This window comes from Blennius ocellaris, assembly GCF_963422515.1.
Source record: "Blennius ocellaris genome assembly, chromosome: 18".
NCBI classification, from domain to species: domain Eukaryota; kingdom Metazoa; phylum Chordata; class Actinopteri; order Blenniiformes; family Blenniidae; genus Blennius; species Blennius ocellaris.
In genome coordinates, this window is record NC_137667.1 from 5,512,608 (window position 1) to 5,535,202 (window position 22,595).

Consider the following 22,595-nt stretch of genomic DNA (forward strand, 5'->3'; position numbering starts at 1 on the left):
CAATTGTCTCCGCTTGTAACATTGTGTGACTCATCACTCAACGGGAATTTGATGTGTGAAAGTAGAGCAAAGACAAACAACCAAACAGCCGTGGCAACATAAAAAACAAGGCAACTTTTTTAACCATTTCATTTGTGCGCAGTGCTCAACATTCATTTATCGAACCTGTAAATATACTAACATCTCATCCGCTTCCAGTTCATAAAGACAGTTTAAAAAAAAGATAAAAGAAAGAAAATCTATGTGCAAACGACAAGAGCGCAGTTCACAGTGCGTGTCTACATATCCTCCTATTATCTGGGCCTTCAGGTCTTCGTATCCAGTCTCCTCTCCACAGACTTCAGCAGCAGCTCAGCGTATTGCTCCAGCAGAGCCATGGTCTTGTCTCCCTCGCTCGTCCCCCCCTGGTCCTCTCGGGGACGCTCGCTCGTCGAGGCGGGGTGAGGTAACGAGGCCAGCTCAGTCTTCGCTGCTAAAAGAGCCTCAGACAAGATGCTCCTCATCTCCTGCTGATCTTCACTGGCCTGCTGCTCGCCCTCCAGTGCCTGTTGTTAGTGAACACATGAACCCACGAAGGAAATCCAAACATCAGGCCCAGCAGGTGTATCCGCTCACGAAACTTAACATAAAGGAACCACGTTCGGAGGAACAATTCAATACTATGACTGAAAAATTGAAAAACTCTCCACACAAGCTTCTGAAGAGGTTCAAAGAACTCAGTAAATATTAAACCACTCATCTAAACTCGGTTGTAACAGCTGACACTATTGTGAGCCCGGACTGTTATAATACATGCAGCGTAAACCGGAGAACACTTTGTTTTCACACGGCAGCCGTTTGGAGGTACCTCGACTTTCTAAAAGTAGAAGAGCTTTCAGCTCCCGGGCTGCTCTCTTATGCAACCAGTGATGGAGGACAGCACCGTCTCTACTATTAAGATGAGGATATCAACTTTCTTCATGTGGAATTGTCGGGTTTTCCCCTGCAAATGACCTAAAATTTAGGGTGCTATGAAACGGCTGGGAAAATGGATTGCATGCAAGGCCCGTGTTGACCTTTGACCTTAGGGTCAGTGGTCAAGTTTGCCACTTTAAAAGGAAATTTCTCAGGATGCCTAGAAGGTATCATGCGTGAACACCTCAACAACATGAGAGTTTTCAATCACTCCATCCATTTTCTATCCCTGCTTAATAGAAGTAGGAGTTTGGAGAGCTCAGGGTAAATGTGGAGAAGTAAGGAATTTCACTCTGGGATTAAAAGTATTTCTATCCTATTCTATTCTATTCTATTCTATTCTATTCTATTCTATTCTATTCTATTCCACTCTATGGCTGTGGAGAATATGAAGACTTTTCTAAGAGGCTACTACTGACACTTGGACTTAGATTTTCTTCAAATATATTCAATGAGATACTTTTTTTTTAAGCTTCCTTTATTGGGGAAACTGGACAATTGTTCAACCACTATGCAATTTGTGTCCTAATGCAACAACTGATCTTTTCTTATTTGTTTGGTTGTTATGCTTCAACTCTGATGTGGAAATTCTCTTGAAGCTGAAAACATGTGAGTTGTGGACCGTCAGCAAATCACACTAAACAAGTCATTTGAGATAACCTCAAGCAGAGGCATGCAAGCTCACATTTCAATGAGAAACTGTTTGGCAGGTGTTGCTGCTTTTACTTTCAGTTCCTGTGTGAGGAGTTGCACTTTTTAGAGATCTCCAAAATTCTTGTTCAATGTTTTTTTTTTTTTATAGATGTTTTTACTCTGGGACACAGACAGACACACAAACTGACCGTGGTGTACATCATGACGGTTTTCCTCAGACTGCTGCGAAGGTCGGCAGCAACCTGCCGACAAGCCTCCAAGGTGACTGAACAATCTGCGGATAGAGATCGAGAGAAGGACTTTCAAGTGTAGCTCAGCATGAGAAAAAACTACCAAGTCGTCTCTCTCTATGCACACGCACGCACACACACACACACACACACACACTGCAATCGAGCAGAGTAGGCGCACAGTGAACATTGAGTAAAAGGTTGAAGAGCATTAAAGCACTCTCTTGGTATCAGAAAAGAAACTATGAGGGATTTTTTTTTTTTAAAGGCGCATGAGGAGGTTGCAGCACGATCCCAGAGAGAGGAGGAACTGTGCGAGGCGCCAGAGTGAGAAAAAAAAGGATTTCACAGTTTATATCCTCCAGCAACAACACAGTTGTAGATACAAATGTGGACAAGATATCACTTGATGGCCATTATGGGCGTCTGTGTTTTCAAAATGAAGTGAAGTGAAATAAAATGCACTGCCTTGGAGAGGCGGTTATCATACATGGAACAGGGGAGAGAGGAGTGTGGAAAAGAAACGACGCCGTTTATTGTCAGCGTGAAGAAAGCCTTGTTACCTGGACTTGGCAGAGAATAATGTTTAATAACAGGCTGTTAGGAGCATGTTCTCTGAGACAGACAGACTTGGCATCTACCGGAAGGTTGAAGTATTTATCAATTTAGGAAGGACGAATGTAAAACATATTTGACAATAATCCATTTGCATTTGTTTTCCCTTTAGTTTCTTGGGACACAACCTTAACCGACAGCTGAATCGACTCTCCCTTCATCTGTGAACATTTCAGTTTATTGAAGGATAGTCCCTTGAGATGAAGCGTCTCGTTTTCAAGTGAGTCTTTATGATCACAGTATATACAGCAGGACGGCAGCGAGACAGAGGAATTGACACACACGGGATGAAAAACAGGCCAGAAGTCTGAGCAACGTGAAGAGTTTCACTGATAAAGAAGACAAACATTGGCTGATAAGGAAGTTGTGGAAGGTCAGACCTGGCTGGAGGCTTGATGTGAGGGTCTGTTCAGGCACCAGGGGGCACTCTTTAGCTACAGCAGCCTGACCTGCCTCCTTGACACTGGAAATAAATGACACGCAAATGTACATCAGCTGCTGGTCATGATTAAAACTCAAACAGAATAGAAACGGTGACCGAGATCTTCATTAAGCAGAAAAAATGCCAATAACTTGTGGGAGAAAGAATGTTATCAAGTGATATAAAAAATTGTACCATTGAGAAATTGAGTCCGCTTTCTGCCTCAGGGAACTGAGATAAAAAGGATCCAAACTAAGAGAGAGTCGAGCTCGTGCTGAAAATAACGAGACAGAAGCAATGTTAACACACGCCATGGTGGGAATGGGCTCGGTCATTATAGCACATCTGCAGATAAATGGCGGACTGTCTTACCGTGCCTCATCCCAGGAGCAGGAGTTACATCACACCCGGCTTCTACTGTGGGAGTAGAAGTCCTTGACGTGCCTCCGGACCCACTGGAGCTCGGCTTCACCTCCAGGCAGAGGCTGCGCCGGGGGCTGAGAGGCTGCTTGGGAAGAGGGATGCGAGAGGGAGGCACGTTCTGAGAGAGGGAGGCCGGCAGAACAGCTGCTATGCAATGAGCAGAAGTTGGGGAGGGGTTATTGGACGGCGGAGGGGACAGGGGGGAGGACGTCGATGAGCCGGAGGATGGGAAAACAGCGACGGGCGACGAGGTGAGGAGGGGCAGCTCGACCTCCAGCTCCTCCGAGAACCTCCGGCCCTTGGGGAAGTGGGGGGAAGGAGGCGGAGTGTCCATCTGGATGTCGTCAATCAGAGACGAGGAGCGACTGCTTTTGGCCATGGAGCTGGCAGTGGGGTTCATGTAGGAGTGGTGGGGCTTCAGTTTGGGGCTCTCCCACGGAAGAGGGGACTGGAGAGACTGCAGGGACCCACAGGAGGGAGAGGAGAACGAGAAGGAAGGTCTGGAAGTGTTGTCGTTCAGGAAACCCTGCTGAGGCCTCTTCTGTGACTCCCTTCGGTCACTAGATGGCACCGGGGAGCGCGGAGCTGGAGACAGGATGACAATAGAGAGATTAATGCAACTTGTCTAAGAAAATAGAAGCACATTTAATCATGTGTGCCAAAACGTTCAATTAAATCTGTCAGCGACGAGGCAATTATTCACAGTCATACTTAGTGGGTAGACGGATTGATCTGCTATATTACAGAGAAAATCTGACACACGCCATGGATTTTTATATGTAAATCATACTAGTGAGGCAGATTTTTGTAGTTCAGGACAAAACAAGGAAATGATGATGAAACGTACAGTCGGTGGACAAGTTTTGCGCCGAGTGGGATTTTTGTAAGGAGGTCGTTGTGCCGAGTAGCAGTGACGTTCTGGAAGAAGGGTTGGACAGTCGCCACAAGTGAGAACCTGAGTTTTTCTTTTTCGGGGGTCGAAGTTTAGGGGCGCCGTCTTTCTCCGGATCCCTGCTGAGATGGATGGATGGACGATGGATGATGGATGATGATCTATCTATCTATCTATCTATCTATCATGTCAACACATTAACGTGCAGGTTTTCCCCTCAAACATAAGTGCTGTGACCAGTGTAGTACGCGTCTAAAAATACATTTCACACAACCACTCGTCTGTATTCTCTTCTTACTTTGGCCCCTCGGTGAAGCCGGGGGACACGGGGGTTTTATCTTCCGTGGTTCTACTTTCTCCGTCCTCCATCAGCGGCCGGACTTTTGACACCAGGGGCTTTGCCGAGACGATTCCCTGTTCCTTTCCACTCGCTTTGGCCGTCAGAGGCGAAGCTCTACAAAGACGAGCAGATAAGGAAGAGAGAGAAAAAAAGGCTGTAAAAAGAATATTAAAACATCTTGGGGGAAGAAATGAAAACTTCTCTGATGAGGAAACAGACATGAGTATTTACTTTGGGGAAATCAGCTGCATTACATGGAATTGGTATTAGATCAGAACATTGTATTACTTCTTATAGAGTATATCAAAATATAAGATGATATATGATCAAACTTTTCTATATTACATATGGGTGTATGCTTCTCTGCATTCATCACTGTATAAAGATTGCGTAACTATACGATATTTATTAAAATGTTGCATCAAAATTATATTTATGCTATTTTATAGTACTGAACTTCATTTTTGACACATTTTTGCAATTTAATCAAGGTTCCTCTTCCTATTTGAAGCAAAAAACTACATTTTCTCAAACTATTCAGCCTCATCAAGACAAACATTGCCGTGACACATGAGTAACCTCACAAAGAGCGGGAACAAAGCATTCTCAAAGCGAGAGAGAGTGGGGCGGCGCGCAGCTGGTCTGACAGAACAGCGTGCACGAGTCCACATGGGCCTGTAATTACAGCCGCGACTTCTCGCTGGTCTGAAGTGGTCGCCGGTACCTGTTATTATGTCCTCTGGCCAAGAAACGTGAAGACATACTGATCCTCTGGACTCTGCTGCGCTCAGCTGTGGACGGACGGCAGGAAGGAAAAAAAGAAGCAAATATATGAAATGAAGCAGGCAAAAAAAAAAAATCACGGTCCGTATTTGCATGTGAGGTTAATTAGAGAAGCAGCTATTCGAGGGCAGAGGTTTTCGGAAAATGTGGGTTTTAATAAAACTATGTGTGATTTTACACTCCATTGAGTTCTTTTAGCTTTACAAGGAAAGAGTTGGGAACACGGGGGAAAAGGCATAACTTGGATGCAATGTTTTCACTGCTGCCGTGCCCTTCCTGAAACATCCTGGCATCCTCCCATGGGAGGCCAGTCTTACGCATTAAAATCCTCTGTTCTCGGGAGTTAAATTTTAGTGCTGTGTCTACAATAAGGCTACTTAATGTGTTCCGAGAATCCTAAAGGTGTAACAGCCAAGGAGACTGGAAATGGTGTTTACAGTGTGAACGCCGTCCCAGCATCCACCGCTCCTTACCTGCGCTGCAGGCCTCCGCCAGCGCTTCAAAGTTCTGCTTGAGGAAATCCTCCTCACTGTGGCCAGCGGTCACCATCCTCAGGGCCTCGTCCATACTCGTGACCACGGCCGTCTGCTCCTCCTCCTCCTCCTCCTCCTCCTCCTCCTTCTCTTCACGCTCTTCGTCGGAGCTGTCATGGCTCAAAGATTCGACATCTTCGCAGTCTGCAAGCAAAAACAAGGAAGAGGCACACATGTGACCGAGAGGAGAGAGAAAAAAATAAATAAATCTCTATATCTCACCCCTTTTCGACTTGGGTATATGTGCGCTGGATAAAGCAAGTAGGTAGAAGATAATCCCTTACAAATGACCAGCCTGTATACAACCGAGGCTTATGTGGTTGAATTATTTGACATATTTCTATCACGTCGGAAACTAGAAAAATCCTGCGCTCTGTGTGCTCAAATCCCTCTCGGCGGGCAGCAGCTTTACTGTATGTTGAAGAGATATCGGGGCTTTCGTGAACATTGGAGCCCCTAATTTTAAATCCTGCTCTTGACACACTTTGAGAAGTAATGTACGACTTGGGGGGGGGGGGGGGTGTGGTTGAAAAAAATGTAGAGGTATGAAAATACTGAAATAAAACATGCAGGGGTGAAATATTTTTAAAATTCCTCCTGCATTAATCTGTGTTTTACTCAGGCGAACAATACATCACTTTTACATGAGTAGCTCTGCTGGCTGCACCAGGGGAAGCCCTCAGTGAGGCATAAAATGTTGTTACGTGACAGGAATATATGTATGTGTGCATGCATGTTTTTCTCTCTCTCTCTCTCTCTCTCTCTCTATCTCTCTCCCTCATGTCAGGTTGGAGTGGTTGATAGCCTGATTGCGATCCACCTGCAGGACCAAAGGAAGCCACCAGAGATGAGATTGAGATAATCATCTTTCTCTGAACAAAAAGAAGAAAGAAAAAAAAAAGCCACGAGCAGGAGTCCAGTTGCTCTTTGCAGTATCTCTACTACATTTGCTTTCCAAGAAAGAGTAAAGCCTGGTTAATACATTGACATTGCAAGCAACAAAATACCATTGTATTCGCTGCAAAGTTAATTTGGACACATGCTAAATAGTCTCATTAAATACTAAGAACCGGATATTCTTAGAGTTGTTTGTTTTGTTTTGTTGTTTACAAACACCCCAGAGATCCTCTCTTCTGGCGTCCTGCTTCGCAATTGTGGTGCTGTTGCATAAAACTGAAAGTAATAGTTTTTTTGATGAGGTAAGTTTGTAAAATTGTGCATCCTGTCACTTGTATTTCTCTGATTTCTTTATTTTTTTTTAACATTTGCAAGTTAGAAATGTGGGACATATGCCTTTTTTCTATATCTAAATGGGCTCGGCCATTTCTTTGTTCTATTACTTTCAGTCTTTCAGCCTCAATCGATCCACGTTTTGTGAATTGTATTGCATTGTGTGTATTCTCAGACTTCAATGTTAAGCGCTTCACTGCTTTTGTTTTCTCATCATGAGGTTTGGACCCTCACCGTCCAGGATGCGGTCCGGGCTGGACTCCCTGCTGCCGTAGCCCAGCGAGCATGCACTGTCCGGGCTGCGGCTGTCCTCCTGGCTCTTGCTGCAGTGCTGCTCCTTCACCGCGTACTCCCTGAACGTGCAGAAACAGAAAGGCGGAAGCAGTGAGTAGCAGAGTTTCGACGTAAATCACTCTTTGTGTCAAAGGCCAGGGATTTACCTGCCCGGTGGACTGGTGTCGTCCCGATTCTCCTCGGGGTAGAACACAACTCCGTCAGTCCCCTTGGTGCCCTTGCATGTGTGGGAGGACAGCCAGTCGGCGTGCGGCCGGGGTCGATGCCTCCGAGATTTCTCCTCCGGCTGCTGCAGCAGAAAATGAGCGTAGGTGACTGAGCAGTGCAATCATACTTCACATGGATCTATATTGGAGCTCAGCTCCCCGCTCCTTTCCTCGACGTACACTCCAGCATTCCACGGACTCCGGGTGGTTGGTTGTGCTCCGTCTCTCTCTGTCGTCAGGAGGATCGTTGGGGTTCTTCTTGTGAGTAAAGGTCTCCAGTTGCCTCAGGTCCAGCATGGATTTAACCATCAGCTCCAGCGAACCCATTCGATGAGACCAACGCCTCCGAGGACGCTTCGAGGAGTCGGGGGTGACCTGGCTGACACCTCCGGGCTGGGACACGTGTATGAAAGAAGAGGACACGACGGGACGCGTCTGTTTACGATAATGTTTATGTTATTCAAACTCATCCTGGCCTGAGAGGGACTCACCTTTGTCGGCTCCCAGTCCTGTGCCTCATCTGAGCCTCCTGTTGGGATAATGAGCCCAGTTATCATGAGCTGGAGGGCATTCGTAGAGATTTGTCTGGATTTGTTTCGAAAGATTCTGCTCACTTCTACATTTAGCCGGCGTAGCGACTGGCAAACATGCTTGTTAGAGGACAATTCCTGACTTACCACCTCCAGAGGATTGTGCACAATTAAAAAAAAACAAAAAACCCACAATGCAGCATTGTGCCGTGATAGCATTTGACAGCCGCACGTTGACCACTGCGGTGCGTCAGCTCTCCTGTTAACGACACGACTGTCATGCCTTGTGAACATGTGACACCAACTGTCTGTACAGTGGCAAAATGTTTCCCTTTATTTAATTTATAATTAGTTAGAAACTGAAGGTTTCCACTATTTAGTTTTCATGCTTCATTTTGTATTACGCACTTGCAGGTCAGCTTAACACCCGACTCTCTCAATGGGGAGACATCCCGTCTTATATGTATATTGTTATATAAAGACGCCTTTTGTTGGTGAGTTTGCATGCGTGGTCCCTCTGGTTTCCTCGAACAGAGTATGTGTGTGATGAATAAGACAATACGGTTTGATGAAACAGGCAAGCCCTTTTCCCTGGATGTATGAATGACTGCCAAAGTTTGCTCCAAATCCTTCATTCATCGCCGAGGGAGGCTTTACATTACCGCACACAGCTGCAAGTTTGAAGGCTCGCTGAGTATAAAACAGTATAGTTGTTTTCACCCTGCACTTAAAGCTTTCAAAAAATACTTTTAATAAAAGTAAGAACACTTCTGGAGTGACAAGGTTAAACCCCAGAGCTTTTTAAGCGTCTTGTTTATGTGTAGTTTATTCATACTGACTAACTGGAAGTTGCGAAAACAACCACAGAAGCCCGCGAGTTACAATTTCTAGAGTTGCCTTGGCGCTGCTGTAATGAGACAGTACCTGCGTCTTCTTCTCCGTGGCTGCTGTCAGAAGAACTACAGGTGGTGTTGTCTTCGGGGTCGACGGCGGCATCGTTCTCCACTCCGTCCTCCTCCTCTTCCTCCTCCTCCTCTTCCTCCTCCTCGTGCTCACGGTCACTCTCAGAGGACAGACCACCCAGCGTCGGAGCGCTGTACACCTCCCGCCTGGAAGAAACGCAGAGAGAGAGAGAGAGAGAGAGAATCAAAATGCTGAGTGTTGCTGCGAGGATTAGTCTAGCCTTACATGAGATGTGAATACCAGGTGGGCTCATTTTAACCACCAGCACAGGGTTTATGGAAGCGGTGAGCGATGCAACTTGAGCCTCGTCACCTGAGATTGGGGGTCTTGCAGGGCGATGCGTTTGGGTCCTTTTGGAGCCGGCAGAGCCTCTCCCTCATGGCGAGTGTCAGTTCGGGAGCCAGTCGCCAGACAAAGATACAGCTGGGAGATAAAAGCACGCATTAAATATTCAAGATTCCATTGCGGCTCGACGATTGAGGAAACTCTCCGCAAAACACATTTCCACAGTCATTTCCTATCGAGTGCAGCGCCTTGAGATTTTCTCATTTTTACTCATTGCTCGTTTAGTGGCTTATTGACCTCATTTTGAATATATGGCACATGTTTTGGCTGATTAATAAATCACCCTGACTTCTAATACTCTCTTCACTGCTATGATGACCCACTCATACGGGAGGTTTTCTCACCTGTCCCCTGACACGGAAATCAAATGCTTGCAGTCGTTGGTGAATTTCATCCCGGTGACAATTTCTGCAAAATATAAAATATGGCTTCTTAGCGATATAATGCTTGCTGGCAGCGCTCCCCTGCTGCAATAAAAGTGTAATTTATCCTCAGCTCAGTGGGGCAACATGAAATATGACGCCGGGAAGTAAATGTTGTTTCTGTTACCGGAGTGTCCGAACATCGTGGCGACACACTCCCCCGTGCAGAAGTCAAAGACGCTGATGTTTTTATCGGAGCAGCTGGTGGCCACATATTGACCTGAGGGATCGATCTGAACCTGCCAGGCCAAACAAGAAGGAGTTCACATATATGGAAAAAAGGAACCTGCATAGGGCAGACTGTGGAGGAAAATGTTACCCTGAGCAGACTGCCATCTTCACTCAGCGACCCTTTGAAGAGCTTTTTCTGTTTGCCACTGCTGATGTTGAAAACCCTGCAGTCAGAGAGGACGTTGAGGTTAATATGAGGTTTGATTTACAAACGGTTGGCCTCAGAGGTCTTTGTGGGAAGAAAATCAAAATTTGAAGAATCCTGCTGACCTGATGCAGCGGTCCTGACACCCGACTGCAGCGTACTTGCAGTTGACGTCGACATCCATGTCATAAAGGGTGGTTTTCCTCACGAGGTGGTGAGAACGCCTGAACTCTGTGCCAGTGTCCGTCTGTCAAACAGAAAAAAACAAGACTGAAGAAGCCGATAATGGTGAGCTTTTGAAATAGGGCGCAGTTTGAACCTCAAGAAGCAAACGGAGACATAGAGAGATTATTCCTTTTTGCATAATTAGCTGGATTTTCAAGGTAAACCAAAATTTGATTTCAGCCTTTTCCGAGAGACTCAAGCATGTTTTCATGCAGAAATATGAAATGCAGTTTCAAACTCCACATCAGTTTTCAGACCTTCATGCTTTCACGTAGCAACACTTCATTGAACGAAACAAAAAACTGTTTAAAACCTATGACAAGCCAGTTTCAGGAATGTGTAGGACAGATATCCATATAAAAACATCAAATGCATGTATGCTGATTTATTAAACTGAAAAAGACAGACATTTATTTGACTATTCAAATCAACAGCACTCATCCAACATAGTAAAAAAAAAGATTATCCCTGATTCTTGTCTTGAAAAGCAACTGCACTTGGATGACTGACACAGTTAAGATAACATTTGTACAGGTGTCCTTGTTTTGTAGGTTTCAGGAAAGAACAGCAAGCACCCTGATACTCTTATTCCACCTTTATTAAGTCAAAGTGAGAGCATATTGTCGGGTTTGAGCAGCTCCCAATAAGTAGAACATGCATATCAGACCCAATGAAGGAGAGGAGGAAGGGAAGAAGGAGAGTGGTGCAAATAAGAGAGAAAAGGACAAAAAAAAAAGAAATTTGAACTTGAGTCATGGGTCTAATGTTATCCAGTTAATCTGCAATCAAGGACGCACTGAATCTCTGCTTACTGCACCGTGCCTATGCTCCTGAAGTGCAGTTATTTCCAGTACCCGTCCTTAAATATACTGTAAAAGCGATGATTGCTGCAAATTACATCACCCAGAGGAGAGAGTGCAGGTGAATAAATTCAATCTTAATAATGATCAACTAACTCGAATAGACCAAGTTAACATGTGAGGACCGGTATTGCCACTCCTACAAGCTGATGTTACTTGAGCTGAGATGAATGAGTGAATCAATCATTAGACTGACCCACACAGTGCTGACAGCTCATGAAATGAGCCAACAGTAACAAAGCTGTGTGCACATTATTAAAACGGAACACACTGAGGGACACCGTTAAGTGGAAGGCATGAGATTTTGACCCCTACCTTAAAAACCTTGCTACACATTTTGTTATTAAAGCAAAATGTCACATTAGACTGAAAGGTACAATTGAATAAAATGTAATTCAATCTGTTCAAATCAGTGTAAATACACTACATATTCTAAAAGAATAGGTCTAAACACAGTTTATATCAGCCATTGAGTCACAATAAGTGAAATCTGGCCATAGAAGAACAGCATTTGTGCATCATCATCATCATCATCATCATCTTGTTGTCACAGTTCATTTAAAAACACAGCTCACAATGAAAAGCCCTCACAGAGGACGCTCACGAGGCTCAGCAGGAGCACAAACCTGTCACAATAACTCCCTGAAATGAATCCCCCATAAATGTCGAGACGCCGAGAAGAGGATGGACTCTAAACTAACAAGCGTTTATTCATCATGAGCTATGAAATGTAATGTTCTGTGTCAGAGCAGCGGCCTGAATTGAGTCGAATACGAACGGCTGTAACTTACGCAACTCCGGCTGAACACTAAACTGCCCCAGTAACCCAGAAGCAACATCGGAGGAGAGAAGGAAGCGCGAGGCCACCTCTTCCTCCACTGAGTAACTCGGTCTCTCGAAGTGATCAGCAAACCGGCTCCGAGAGTCGAAGATGTGATGTGACGTCTGCTTCAGGACTGGCTTTTCTAACTGGCAGCTCTCGGTGCTCTGATTAGAGCCTCTGAACACGTATTGTGAAACTCCTCTGAGCTAAAAAAAAAAAAAGCTGAAAAAAAAAATCATCTTCTGTCTCGATGACTAGACCATGGCATTTAATACTTGTAGAATTGTACTCATGTTCTCCCTTCTATCAATATATTGTGCCATGAAATGCCTATATTGTAAATAGTAAAAGCAATAAACTAAATTGAACTTATTTCAATGTCTTTCTCACTTATTTTGAGATACATTCCCTCTAGACAAGACATTCAAGACTGAAAATTCAGGAATCACTTCAGTCATGCAACACTTGTACAATAATAAAAAGCTGTAATAAACAGCACCAAGATGCGCAATGCATTTCTAATTCAGGCGGGTTTGTGTGGAGGGAGATATGCAGTCACCGCTGTAAAGCTTTAGTGGCACTGTTAATCCATGTTTAACTTTGAAAAGACGTTTCCAGACATTACCTTGTGTGCAGTGCGGAAATAGATGCTCTTGTCTGCTCCACAGCTGACCATCCTCACCTTGCTGTCATTGGCTGGGGAACATATAGACAAAGTAATTACTCAACACGTTCAATAAGCAGAAAAGAAATTGAAACCAATTTTGGGGTTGTAACTTCTGAGGCGAACTGCCGATGACTATTCGATTAGTTTCTATGACAATACTTGAAACACGCCTGCGTGTATTTAATGACAAGATAAAACACATCCCCTTTGGAACGTGCACATAGTTTCCCTTGCAAAGTATCTGCCGTTGAAGAGGCCAAAGTAGACTAAGACATACTCAAGTACACTTAGATCATTAATACTTAGCCCGTAGAATCAATTCATCGAGTTTCAACACCAGACCATCGCTGAAGCTTTCATGTTTTAGCTTCAAGTGCAACAGCAAATGGCTTTGCTCCAGCAAACACACCTCCACCTGACTACACATGTAGTCATCATCTATTATTTAAACAAGCAATGCTGCAGGCAAAATTTTAAAAAATAAATAAAAAACAGGGACTTTGTGTGGGACTGAGTTGGGATGAAAGTGAGGATTATGGAAAGATTAGCCGTCAGATGTTGACAGTGTCTCAAGTGGCTCACCAGCAAAGCGGACGGCTGTTATGGATGAGGAGTGCTCGTCGAGCGTCTGCACCAGGCTGTAGTCGTCTCCTGCATCCAAGACGTGGATGAGACGGTCCCTGCTAGCTGTAGCCAGCAGCTTCAGACCTGACAAGGATAAGACCGTTTAATCAGTCGACTGATGTGCAGCCAAGCGTGCCGTCATTAAAGTCAATAACTCAAACACACACACCTGTTTCCGGTTTACTATATTCAAGGCAGAGGATTTCAGCGTCGTGAGCTTCCACTTTGAGAATCTCCTCCATGCTGCTGAGATCATGAACCCTGCCGATTACAAAATTAGGTTCTTATAATGTAGGTCATCTCAGCCGGTCCTCCGTGTCGGTCGCAGTCCTCCCCGTCCTACCTCAGCATCCCGTTGCGATCTCCAGATGCCAGGTGTTTGCCGTCTGGACTGATACAGATTGTCCTGATGCCTGTCCTGATTTCCGCCGACTGCCCGTCCGAGGATTTGTCGGCGCTGGCGTTCACCGTGCATTCTGAATCCAACAAGGCGCCGGTGTTCCCGTCCATGTACAGTACACTCAACAGATCCTACGAAGCAACGACGGGATACACGTTTTCCCTTTTTAATGAGCGAGAGTTTTAAAAGTCGACGTCTTCATTTGCGCAGAAATAAGTCAAACTCACGCTGCTGAGGATGTTCTGAGGTTGACTCTGTGTCCAGTCGCACACGCGCCACAGTCGGATTGTGTTATCAGCTGAACAGGTAAGAAATGCACCCGACGACACGCCGGCAACCTGGTCTCCAGGAACATCTGGAAACATCTGGGTCGGGATGTAAGCGCAAGTGAGGGATTCGATGGGGGGAGACTAATTACATTATGATGAAACAGTGTGGATTTATAAAATACCCATGCTGCACTCCAGATTTACATTCCCTGAGGGGCATTAACATGAACTGTAATCCACAGCTTTGGTAGCTGGTTCTGGCTGTGAAAATGGATATTCTCAGCAGCAAAGCGCCGTTTCACTAAATTGTGAGCGTCGACTTTCACGGCTCGCTATTAGCAAATGGAAATTGATGGCGAATGTACTGTACCTCGAGGTCCCACACGCATGATGCATGGAAGAGGGCAGAGTACACCTTCCCCACTCTGTGCACGTCTCGCACGTCCCACACATACACGCTGTGGTCATTATACACACAGCTGAGCCACCGGCTGAGCGGGTCATAGGTGACAGCGATGGCGTCTGGGTGATGAGCGTCTGCCTTGGTGTTAAAGAGGTGGCTGCGGAGACACGAGTTGGGGGCGCATTTGTAAAGATCACGGCACAAACAGCAGGAAATCCACCCATCAATTCATCTTCTACCTCCACTTTGTCCCGAAGGGGGGATTTCGCAGGGAGCTGGAGACTATCCGAGCTGAAAAGCGTGGCGCGCCCTGGACAGGTTGGCAATCCGTCGCAGGACAAACAGAGATAGGTAATCACCTACGTAGACCAATTTAGAGTCACCAATTAACTAACAAGCGAGTCCCTGGAGTGCCGGATTAGGTCAGAGTAGATGAAGAAAATCCACAAAGGGAAGAGAAGTTGAATTTGAATGAGTGCTTCACTCTGAATCTAAGCCTTTCTCGGAAATAAAAGTCATTTGTCAGCCATTTATCCAACTCGGGGCTGTAGAAAGGTGCCACCTGAGACAAGGAGCGTCTAAAAATAGGGGACATTTGATCTGGCCATGGATCACCGCCAGGCAGAGGCCGTGTTCCTCTTGCCGCGCTCCCCCCCCCCCTCACCTGGCGTCGGTGGCGGCAGCGACGTCAGAGCCGAGGGGGTGCGGCTGTGGCAGCGTGCAGATGAAGTGCAGGTCAACCGGGCTGAAGACTCGCACCGTTCCATCGGCACCGCCGCAGAAGATCATGTCTTCACACAGAGACAGGGACTGGGCCACACCGGTCTACAAAACAGGGAGGAAGATCACATTTCAAAGCTGTACTGGCAGAAACAAAAGGAAAGGGTAATATTGCAAACTTGATCATTTCTCAAAGTGAATCAACTTTCCGTATGCACAGTTATCAGAACATAGTTCAGATGAGTCCGCAACTCTTGCGTCCAAAGGTTACAGAGGAAATTAGAAGTGTCCTCATTGGAAATCTTCCAAACACATCCTGTACTTGTCCCTGCCGCTAATTCTCCTTTGATCCTCTCACCGAGGGCGGGAGCGGGACCAGCACACCTCCGTCGTCACCGAGTGATTAAAAATCACAGCTGGGTACTGAGCTGAAGTATTACTGGCTGTACAGCACTAAGAATCACATAAATGGCAGGACGAATAGGCCGTAGAGCGTTCCGGCACGCCGATCCATCAAAAGCGGGACAGTCTGGCACGTCAGCTCGGGGAGATACAATTAACATTAAACGGAACAAAAAAAAATAAAAAAATTGCTGCCCTGACAATATCGCGTCCGGCGTAATAACCGTCCATCGCTCACCCGCAGGTCCACCCACTTGTCCAGCGTCCTCCTGCCGTTCAGCTCACACAGCAAGCCGGAGGAGGTGATGCAGAACGTGGAGTCGGACTGGGCGCCGCGTCCGCAGGCCACGTCGCAGAAGAAGTTGTTCCTGAGCTCCCCCAGCAGCCCGGAGCGGCCCAGCAGAGGCACGGGGGCACTGGCCTAAATACCGCAGAGGGGCGAGTGTGAGCTGATAAAAGCCGAGGCGGTGGAGGCGGCGGCGGTGGTGGCACGCCACACGCCGCCGGTGGCATCCACACTTCAAATGTGTGTCACGACTGTAGCACACCAACATCAGCGCCTTGTAGGGTTTTTTTTATTTAAGGAGGACTTTTAATACCTTGTTGGCCTTGCAGTGGTCGAGATACCAGAATCTCACGTGCCTGTTTCCAACGGTTACAAAGTAGGAGCTGTCCTCGGAGAAAGACACACCGGTCACCTTACTCGATACCTTGTTTGCAGCCACAATTAAATCTTTCTGCAAAAGGAGAACAAAAATATTCAAGTATCACAAAGACGTCACCGTGACATGTTTGTTGCAGTGCTTGGATTAAAGTGTTGGGTTGTAATGGGCTGTTGTGACGTAAATACATTTGACAGCAATTAGCAAAGAATAAAGCTGCAACTCTTTAAAAAAAAAAAAATCAACAAAAATTAATCAGCCAAAGCATTTATCGTAATGTTACTATTTAGCTAAACTCCTGTTTACTACCTCATTCGATGTCCGACTGTAAGTGACCGCAGTACCGCTGACGCATCGTTCATAGTATCATTAGTTCACAAATTTTCTTTCAAGAATCCCATAAATTCAAAATGACGGAACATCTTTTATCAACAACTGACATAATTGGCAGGTAAATTAGTCACAAGATGGATGGATGGATGTTTTTTTATGTATTCTCTCTTTTAAACCTTCTACTTCCTTTCATACACTGTGGCACAATTATTTATGGTTATTCCACGTGTCACTTTTGTCTCGCTTCACCAATTTTAAGCAGTTTTCAGTGTTTTGTGCTGATTTTGCACCCCTGTGCCATTGTTCTGTCTCTTATCATATGTATTTGTGTCTTTCAGAGGTGATTTCTAGATGTCTCTGCTTTTAAGGTGAACTTGATTTGTGCTGATTCGGCATCTCTCTGATCATCAACTCACCTCTATTGCAGTTTTTTTGTTTTGCTTTGTTTTGTAGATTTAATTAATGCTAGTTTAAATAGATTGTATCTCTTTAAGGTTTTTTTGTGGTTTTATTTTGTATCTCATATTCTTTTTTTATATATATATATTCTCTTTGCAGTTTTCTGCCTTTTAATTTTTTTTTTTGTGTCCCTTTATGGGCATTCTGTGTCCCTGTGTGGTTGTTTGATTAATTTGCCACCAAATTTGTTAACCATCGCTTCCTGCTCAGTAATCCATCACTGTCAGCCACGGAGTTTTGAAGCGCGACCAACCTTCCACGCCCAGACGTTGACCATCATGTCGTGCTGGTTCCCCACGCTGACTATGTATTTGCCGTTGGGTGAGAAAGCCACACAGGAGATGCCATATTTGTGCTTCTGGAGCTGCGCCACCTGCCTTCGCTCCGCCACGTCCCACAGTCTCACCGCCGGTAGGTGACCGCTCTGATGAAGGGGAAACAAGGATTGTGGGAGGAGGAGGAGGAGGAGGAGGACATTTTTTATTTTTTTTCCAAACTGGTTAATTGAGAGAAAAGAGCTGCTTTATATTAAATTAGTGTTGCATCCCTTCAATCTGAAAGTCTACTGGGAATCCCGGCTGTCACCTGTCACTCCAGTCTATCCAGCTCCGTAAAAGATTACCCTCTACCCTTGACCTGCTCAAATTATTCCCTACAGAAGATCAAAAGGTCGCCAGGCTATTTGCGCAGGCTCTGATTATAATATGGTGGAAGGACCTTTCAAAGGTCAAAGTTAATGCAGTGGGTGTGACATCCAGCAGCCCGAAGGACGGTGAAAATGGATGGCATTCAAGTGAGGAGTGGAGGGCTGGGTGGAAAGACATGCAGAGGAGAGAAATAGTTTAAAAAAAAGAGAGAGAGAGAGAGAGAGAGAGAGCCCGTCCCTTTATGCAAATCACCTGCAGTCAGATGAATGAGTGTGCGAGGGACATTTCTTATCAGATCACTCACTCTGGAATATCATCAACTCCTCCTCTTTAAAGGCTTACAGGAAATCCTCTGGCGGAGCTGTGATGTGCTCTGCTTTGATCGCAGTGCACAGCAGGTATAAAGACACCTTTAATATGTCTGCTCGCTGACTAGAACGTTAGCTCCGGCTTGAAAGATGGACGTGTACATTTCAAAGATTAAATTTTTCCTAAAAAAAAAAAAAAAAAAAAAAAAATCTGTTTTGATCTGCAACCGCTTTCGGTGAATTCCATCATTCGCGGAGCCGCTTGGCACAATTTGGCATTTTTGTTTTTTCTTGTGAATGGCAGAGGCACGGCTTCTCCTTGGTTGTTTGAACTTTGGCCTTTGCAGTCACGACAACTACCCAATGGCCATCCACTTACAGGGAGAAGTCTTTAATCGGCTTGGATTGGCCCGGGGAAGGATTAGGATAGTGTGTTATGCCACTGAGGCCGGTGTGGCAACAACAACAAAAACTCACACACGTTGCACGGTGACGCGGCAGAATTTGGGCTCTTGGCGGACTGAAAACACACAGTTAGGCTGAAGCATCACTCTCCTCCTGCTGGGATGTTTTCTGCACGACAACCCGAACTCCTTGTTACCCCGTTGATAAGAGCAGCCTGGAAGGATCTATTTCCCCGGATTCTGGCGTAAACATGTAAATCTAAATCATTCGGTGCACTAAAAAAAACCCCTGGGAAGATAATTAGCGAGACGGGGGAAAAAAATGGTACTTTGCAACGAGTTGAATGACGATAGAAAGAACATTAGTGAAGAAGAAGATTGTTTTCTCACCTCTCCTGTCACCAGGTGCCTGCCGTCAGGGGAGAATGACAGCGCGGTGATGGTTTTCCTGTGAAAGCGAGAGCGAAGGGACGGCATGATGTCGATGTGGCCGGCTGCCACTTTGGACAGTTTGATGTGGCCCCAGCGGGCAGAATTGTGTTCAACTCACCTTGAAGTGTTGATAATGTGCTGCTGCCTGTTCTTCTTGGGGTTGAGCAGGACCACCACACACCTGCACCGCGGAGGGGAAGGACACAGTGATCCGTGTAACAAAGTACGAACAGAACATGTATATATGTGTTGTTTCTGTACGGATGTCATTCCCTTGAGTGCTTTTATATGGACTCATAGTAGCTGTGCCAATTAGGCTGGCAAATGACTGCTTGATCTCGCTCTTTTAATGTGTATATCCGACTTTAGACTGTGATGTAATGCGAGAATCCATACGGCCTTACTTGAGTCCAACAGCGACTACGAGGAAAGCCCGATGTTACTAATCTCCGTTGATCTGTAATTAAACTCTCTGGTATGTTCCAGATTATTACAGCTCGAGGCACAAAACTTTGCAAACAGTCATGCATTTTAGTCTTCTAGGGAAACATTTAATAATGAATTTATTAAATCCAATCAAGATTATTATTACTTTCTTAATTAATGCCAGAAACGTGGGCTACAGGCCAAAGAATAAATGTAACTGGCATCACTTAAAACGTTTTTAGAAATTCATATTTTAAAGAGGGCGGAATGTTTCCACTGAGCTTGTGTGACTGACCGTATCATGACGTGGGATCAGTGTGACCTTAAAATGTTAGAAAAGATTGATAGGCGGATATGGTACTGCAGATTGGGATAAATACGCTTTATACATTTTCTTATCATGAGTAAATGTTTGTGGAAAAACTACAGATTATATCCTGGTTTGAAGCAGGTTTGTGTCAGCTCGTTGTCGACTCCTTTGTTTAGTCATCCACTGCAGCCATGATGCTGGTGTCGAATGACAGAGTCGATACTGCAAGTCAGCAGGTTCGGTATGGTGGAAAGACAGTTTTTTGGGGGGGAAACTGGACATCTGGAGGAAAGTGGATTTTTAAAGGAACCGGAGGAGCTGTATTTAGCATTCACAGTTTTGTTTCGTGGCGATCACTTCCTGTCGGCGCTGCGTTGGTGAGCAGCCCACCTGTTTCTGGACTGCTCACTCCAAAACCAGCCCTCGGCTTTCCCCAGACCACAGCTTGCACAGATTGAAATCAAGACAAAAGGTGGACTGCCAGAGTGTGTGCATTTTAGGAAGTGTGAGGCTTTAGAAATTGTCAAACAGAACTGGATAGAAACACACACACACACACACACACACACACACACACACACACACACACACACACACACACACACACACACACACACACACACACACACACACACACACACACTATGTGCATAGAATGGCCGTGCATCATCACAACAGTTAACAACCCTAATTCTCTTGTATTTTGTTTTCCTTTTCAACCATTCTTAGTATTAATCCGGCTTTGTTAGAATATTTGAGCGCAACAACAACAACAACAACAACAACAACAAATACAAAATGCAAACAGATTGTGCCTCGCTGTGTTTTAAACTCCGTGATGCTGTGGCTCCAGAAGCTCCGAGGGCATCCTATTGATTAAATCCTACGACGAGTAGGTTAACACGATCACTCCCTCTGTTTGCAGATACTTGAAGCCTCCCTCAGCGATAAAGCGCTGGAAAAAGCCCACAGAAGCTCCCCTGCGCTATGATCAAGTCCGGACGGTGACGGGAGGTGGAGGTAACAGGTCTTACCCTGCAGGATAGGCCACCAGGCCAGATCGGGGGTCACAGGCCAGTCCGCTGTTTCCTGTGGCAGTGATGCCCAGGACCTTCTCCAGAGTCACCTGCAGGGAGGGGGACGCATGTCATACATACATACATACAGACACATATCTGCAAATTATAAGTAGCCTGTTGCAGTCAGTCTGGATCTCACACACACACACACACACACACACACACACACACACACACACACACACACACACACACGCACCAACAACCGTTTAATTACAGAAACCAAATATCTCTGCGAGAGACAAACAGACACAGGAAATTAATCATGCAGGAATGAAAACGAACAGACACGCCACTTCCTCAATACACTTTTACGGTCTAATGTGTTGTGATAAAAACACGACCCCGTGAATCGCATAACTGCCAATGAAAAGCTTGATGAAATGGAATAGTCCATGTCGTGAATAAAAAAATAAAGCATAGACAACATATCAGGAAGAAATCAATTTACTATCTAAATAAAAAAAAACATATTAAGCTCATTCTGCACTGGCGGAGAAGCAGATTCGTAGAGCGCTGGAGGTGTCACATGTGAAATATGCACGATCCACTTCAATATCTCAGCAAGCAGCAACCTCAATGGGAGGCAGAGGGGGTAAATTGAATTAACGGCACAAAATAGGACAGCATCATCATAAAGGCAGAATTAAAGGCCAAACTGTTGCACTGCCTCTCTTTATATGCAAAAGTGTTCCTAACTGAATGGCTGACATTACAAAGGACGCCATTATTTTCTTGCAATAGAGGTATTGTAAAAAAAAAAAAAAGAAGACACAAAGTAGTGTGGTAATGAGATGAGGAAGAAGCGACAGGTAGTTTGGCTGGTCCTGCAGTCTGTCTGCTGTGAGATTTAAAAAGCAACTGTTGGCGTCATTGGTAAAGTGTGGAGCAACATGTGAATGAGTGTGTGTGTGTGTGTCTGCCCCACCTTGTGCATTTTTGTCTTGTAAAGATGGTTAAAACTCACTTTCTTAGCATTTGCTGGTTGAATAGGGTTTGACCCAAGAGGTCAAATGAGGGCTGGCTTGACACCAGTACAATATTATAGCTGAATGGCCTCACCATATGATTTACTTTAGTGCCGAACATTGGATCATTGCAGAAGTGCTTCTCCTCAGGTGTTCCTACAGAAGAAAGGTGAGGACATACAGTACCTTGCTGCTGAGGTTTTCTTTTCTGTTCTTCTTGCTCTTGGTGGCAGGAGAACGCAGCAGGTTCCTGATGCGTCTTTTGATGGTGAAGCCATCTCCCGGCATCCTGTCCGCAGCCTTGAGGCGCAGCCCGGAGGACAGGTGACCATCCACGGTGAGAAATAAACACGGTCGAGACGCAGATGAACGCGTGCGGGGAGCGCAAGAAAAGTACTGGTGGTCCTCCCAGAAGCTCTCCACAAGAAAATTAAAAAGAATAAAATAAAAAAATAGCCTCCTGCAGAGACTTTACAGAGCCGGGCAGGCTTCCTGCTGCCGGGACATGTGGACAGTAATCTCTTGAGTGGGTTTAACTGCTGTGCGCTTGTTGCCGCGTCCTCCTGTCGCTTTGCATCAAGCGCTCCTGCTGCAGCGCCCGTGCGTCTCTTACGCCACCGCGGATCCAAGTGCGTCTTTTTTTCTTTTTTTTTTCCCTCCTGGGTGACCCCGCATTGCTGGATCTGAACCTGCACCGGTCTCATGATTGCATCAATGATTGCTTTTGTTGTTGTTGTTGTGTGAACAGATTTAATAGGATTAGGAAAAGAAAAAAAAAATAGAAGAAACGTGGCCGATCCTGAGATGTTTGAGTGCGCCACAGTGGAAAAATCCATCCTTATCCTCATGAGCATATTTACTCAGGTTAAAGCAATTAATTCTTTCTTTACTAAACAGTGACAGAGTGACACGAAGCAAACAGTGAGTATAAATTCGAAATCGGGGCTGATTATAAATCAATAG

At 45.4% G+C, this 22,595-nt stretch overlaps 1 protein-coding gene across 1 annotated transcript; it reads right to left on the reverse strand.

Annotated features, from left to right (window-relative positions):
- Positions 1-305: 305 nt before the first annotated feature.
- LOC308143256 (mitogen-activated protein kinase-binding protein 1-like) lies at positions 306-21,920 on the reverse strand (the record flags this gene model as incomplete). Its single annotated transcript, XM_080513995.1, has 33 exons — positions 306-545; positions 1,797-1,882; positions 2,834-2,916; positions 3,070-3,148; positions 3,247-3,882; positions 4,145-4,308; positions 4,488-4,643; positions 5,254-5,320; positions 5,786-5,989; positions 7,310-7,428; positions 7,516-7,658; positions 7,771-7,968; positions 8,067-8,104; positions 9,030-9,214; positions 9,381-9,491; positions 9,758-9,821; positions 9,963-10,074; positions 10,155-10,230; positions 10,337-10,458; positions 12,745-12,815; positions 13,369-13,494; positions 13,580-13,671; positions 13,754-13,941; positions 14,038-14,175; positions 14,450-14,639; positions 15,147-15,307; positions 15,843-16,025; positions 16,204-16,341; positions 17,312-17,482; positions 18,808-18,865; positions 18,968-19,030; positions 20,620-20,711; positions 21,819-21,920. 33 exons carry the CDS (start codon positions 21,918-21,920, stop codon positions 306-308), a joined length of 4,656 nt encoding a protein of 1,551 aa, XP_080370121.1.
- Positions 21,921-22,595: the final 675 nt, after the last annotated feature.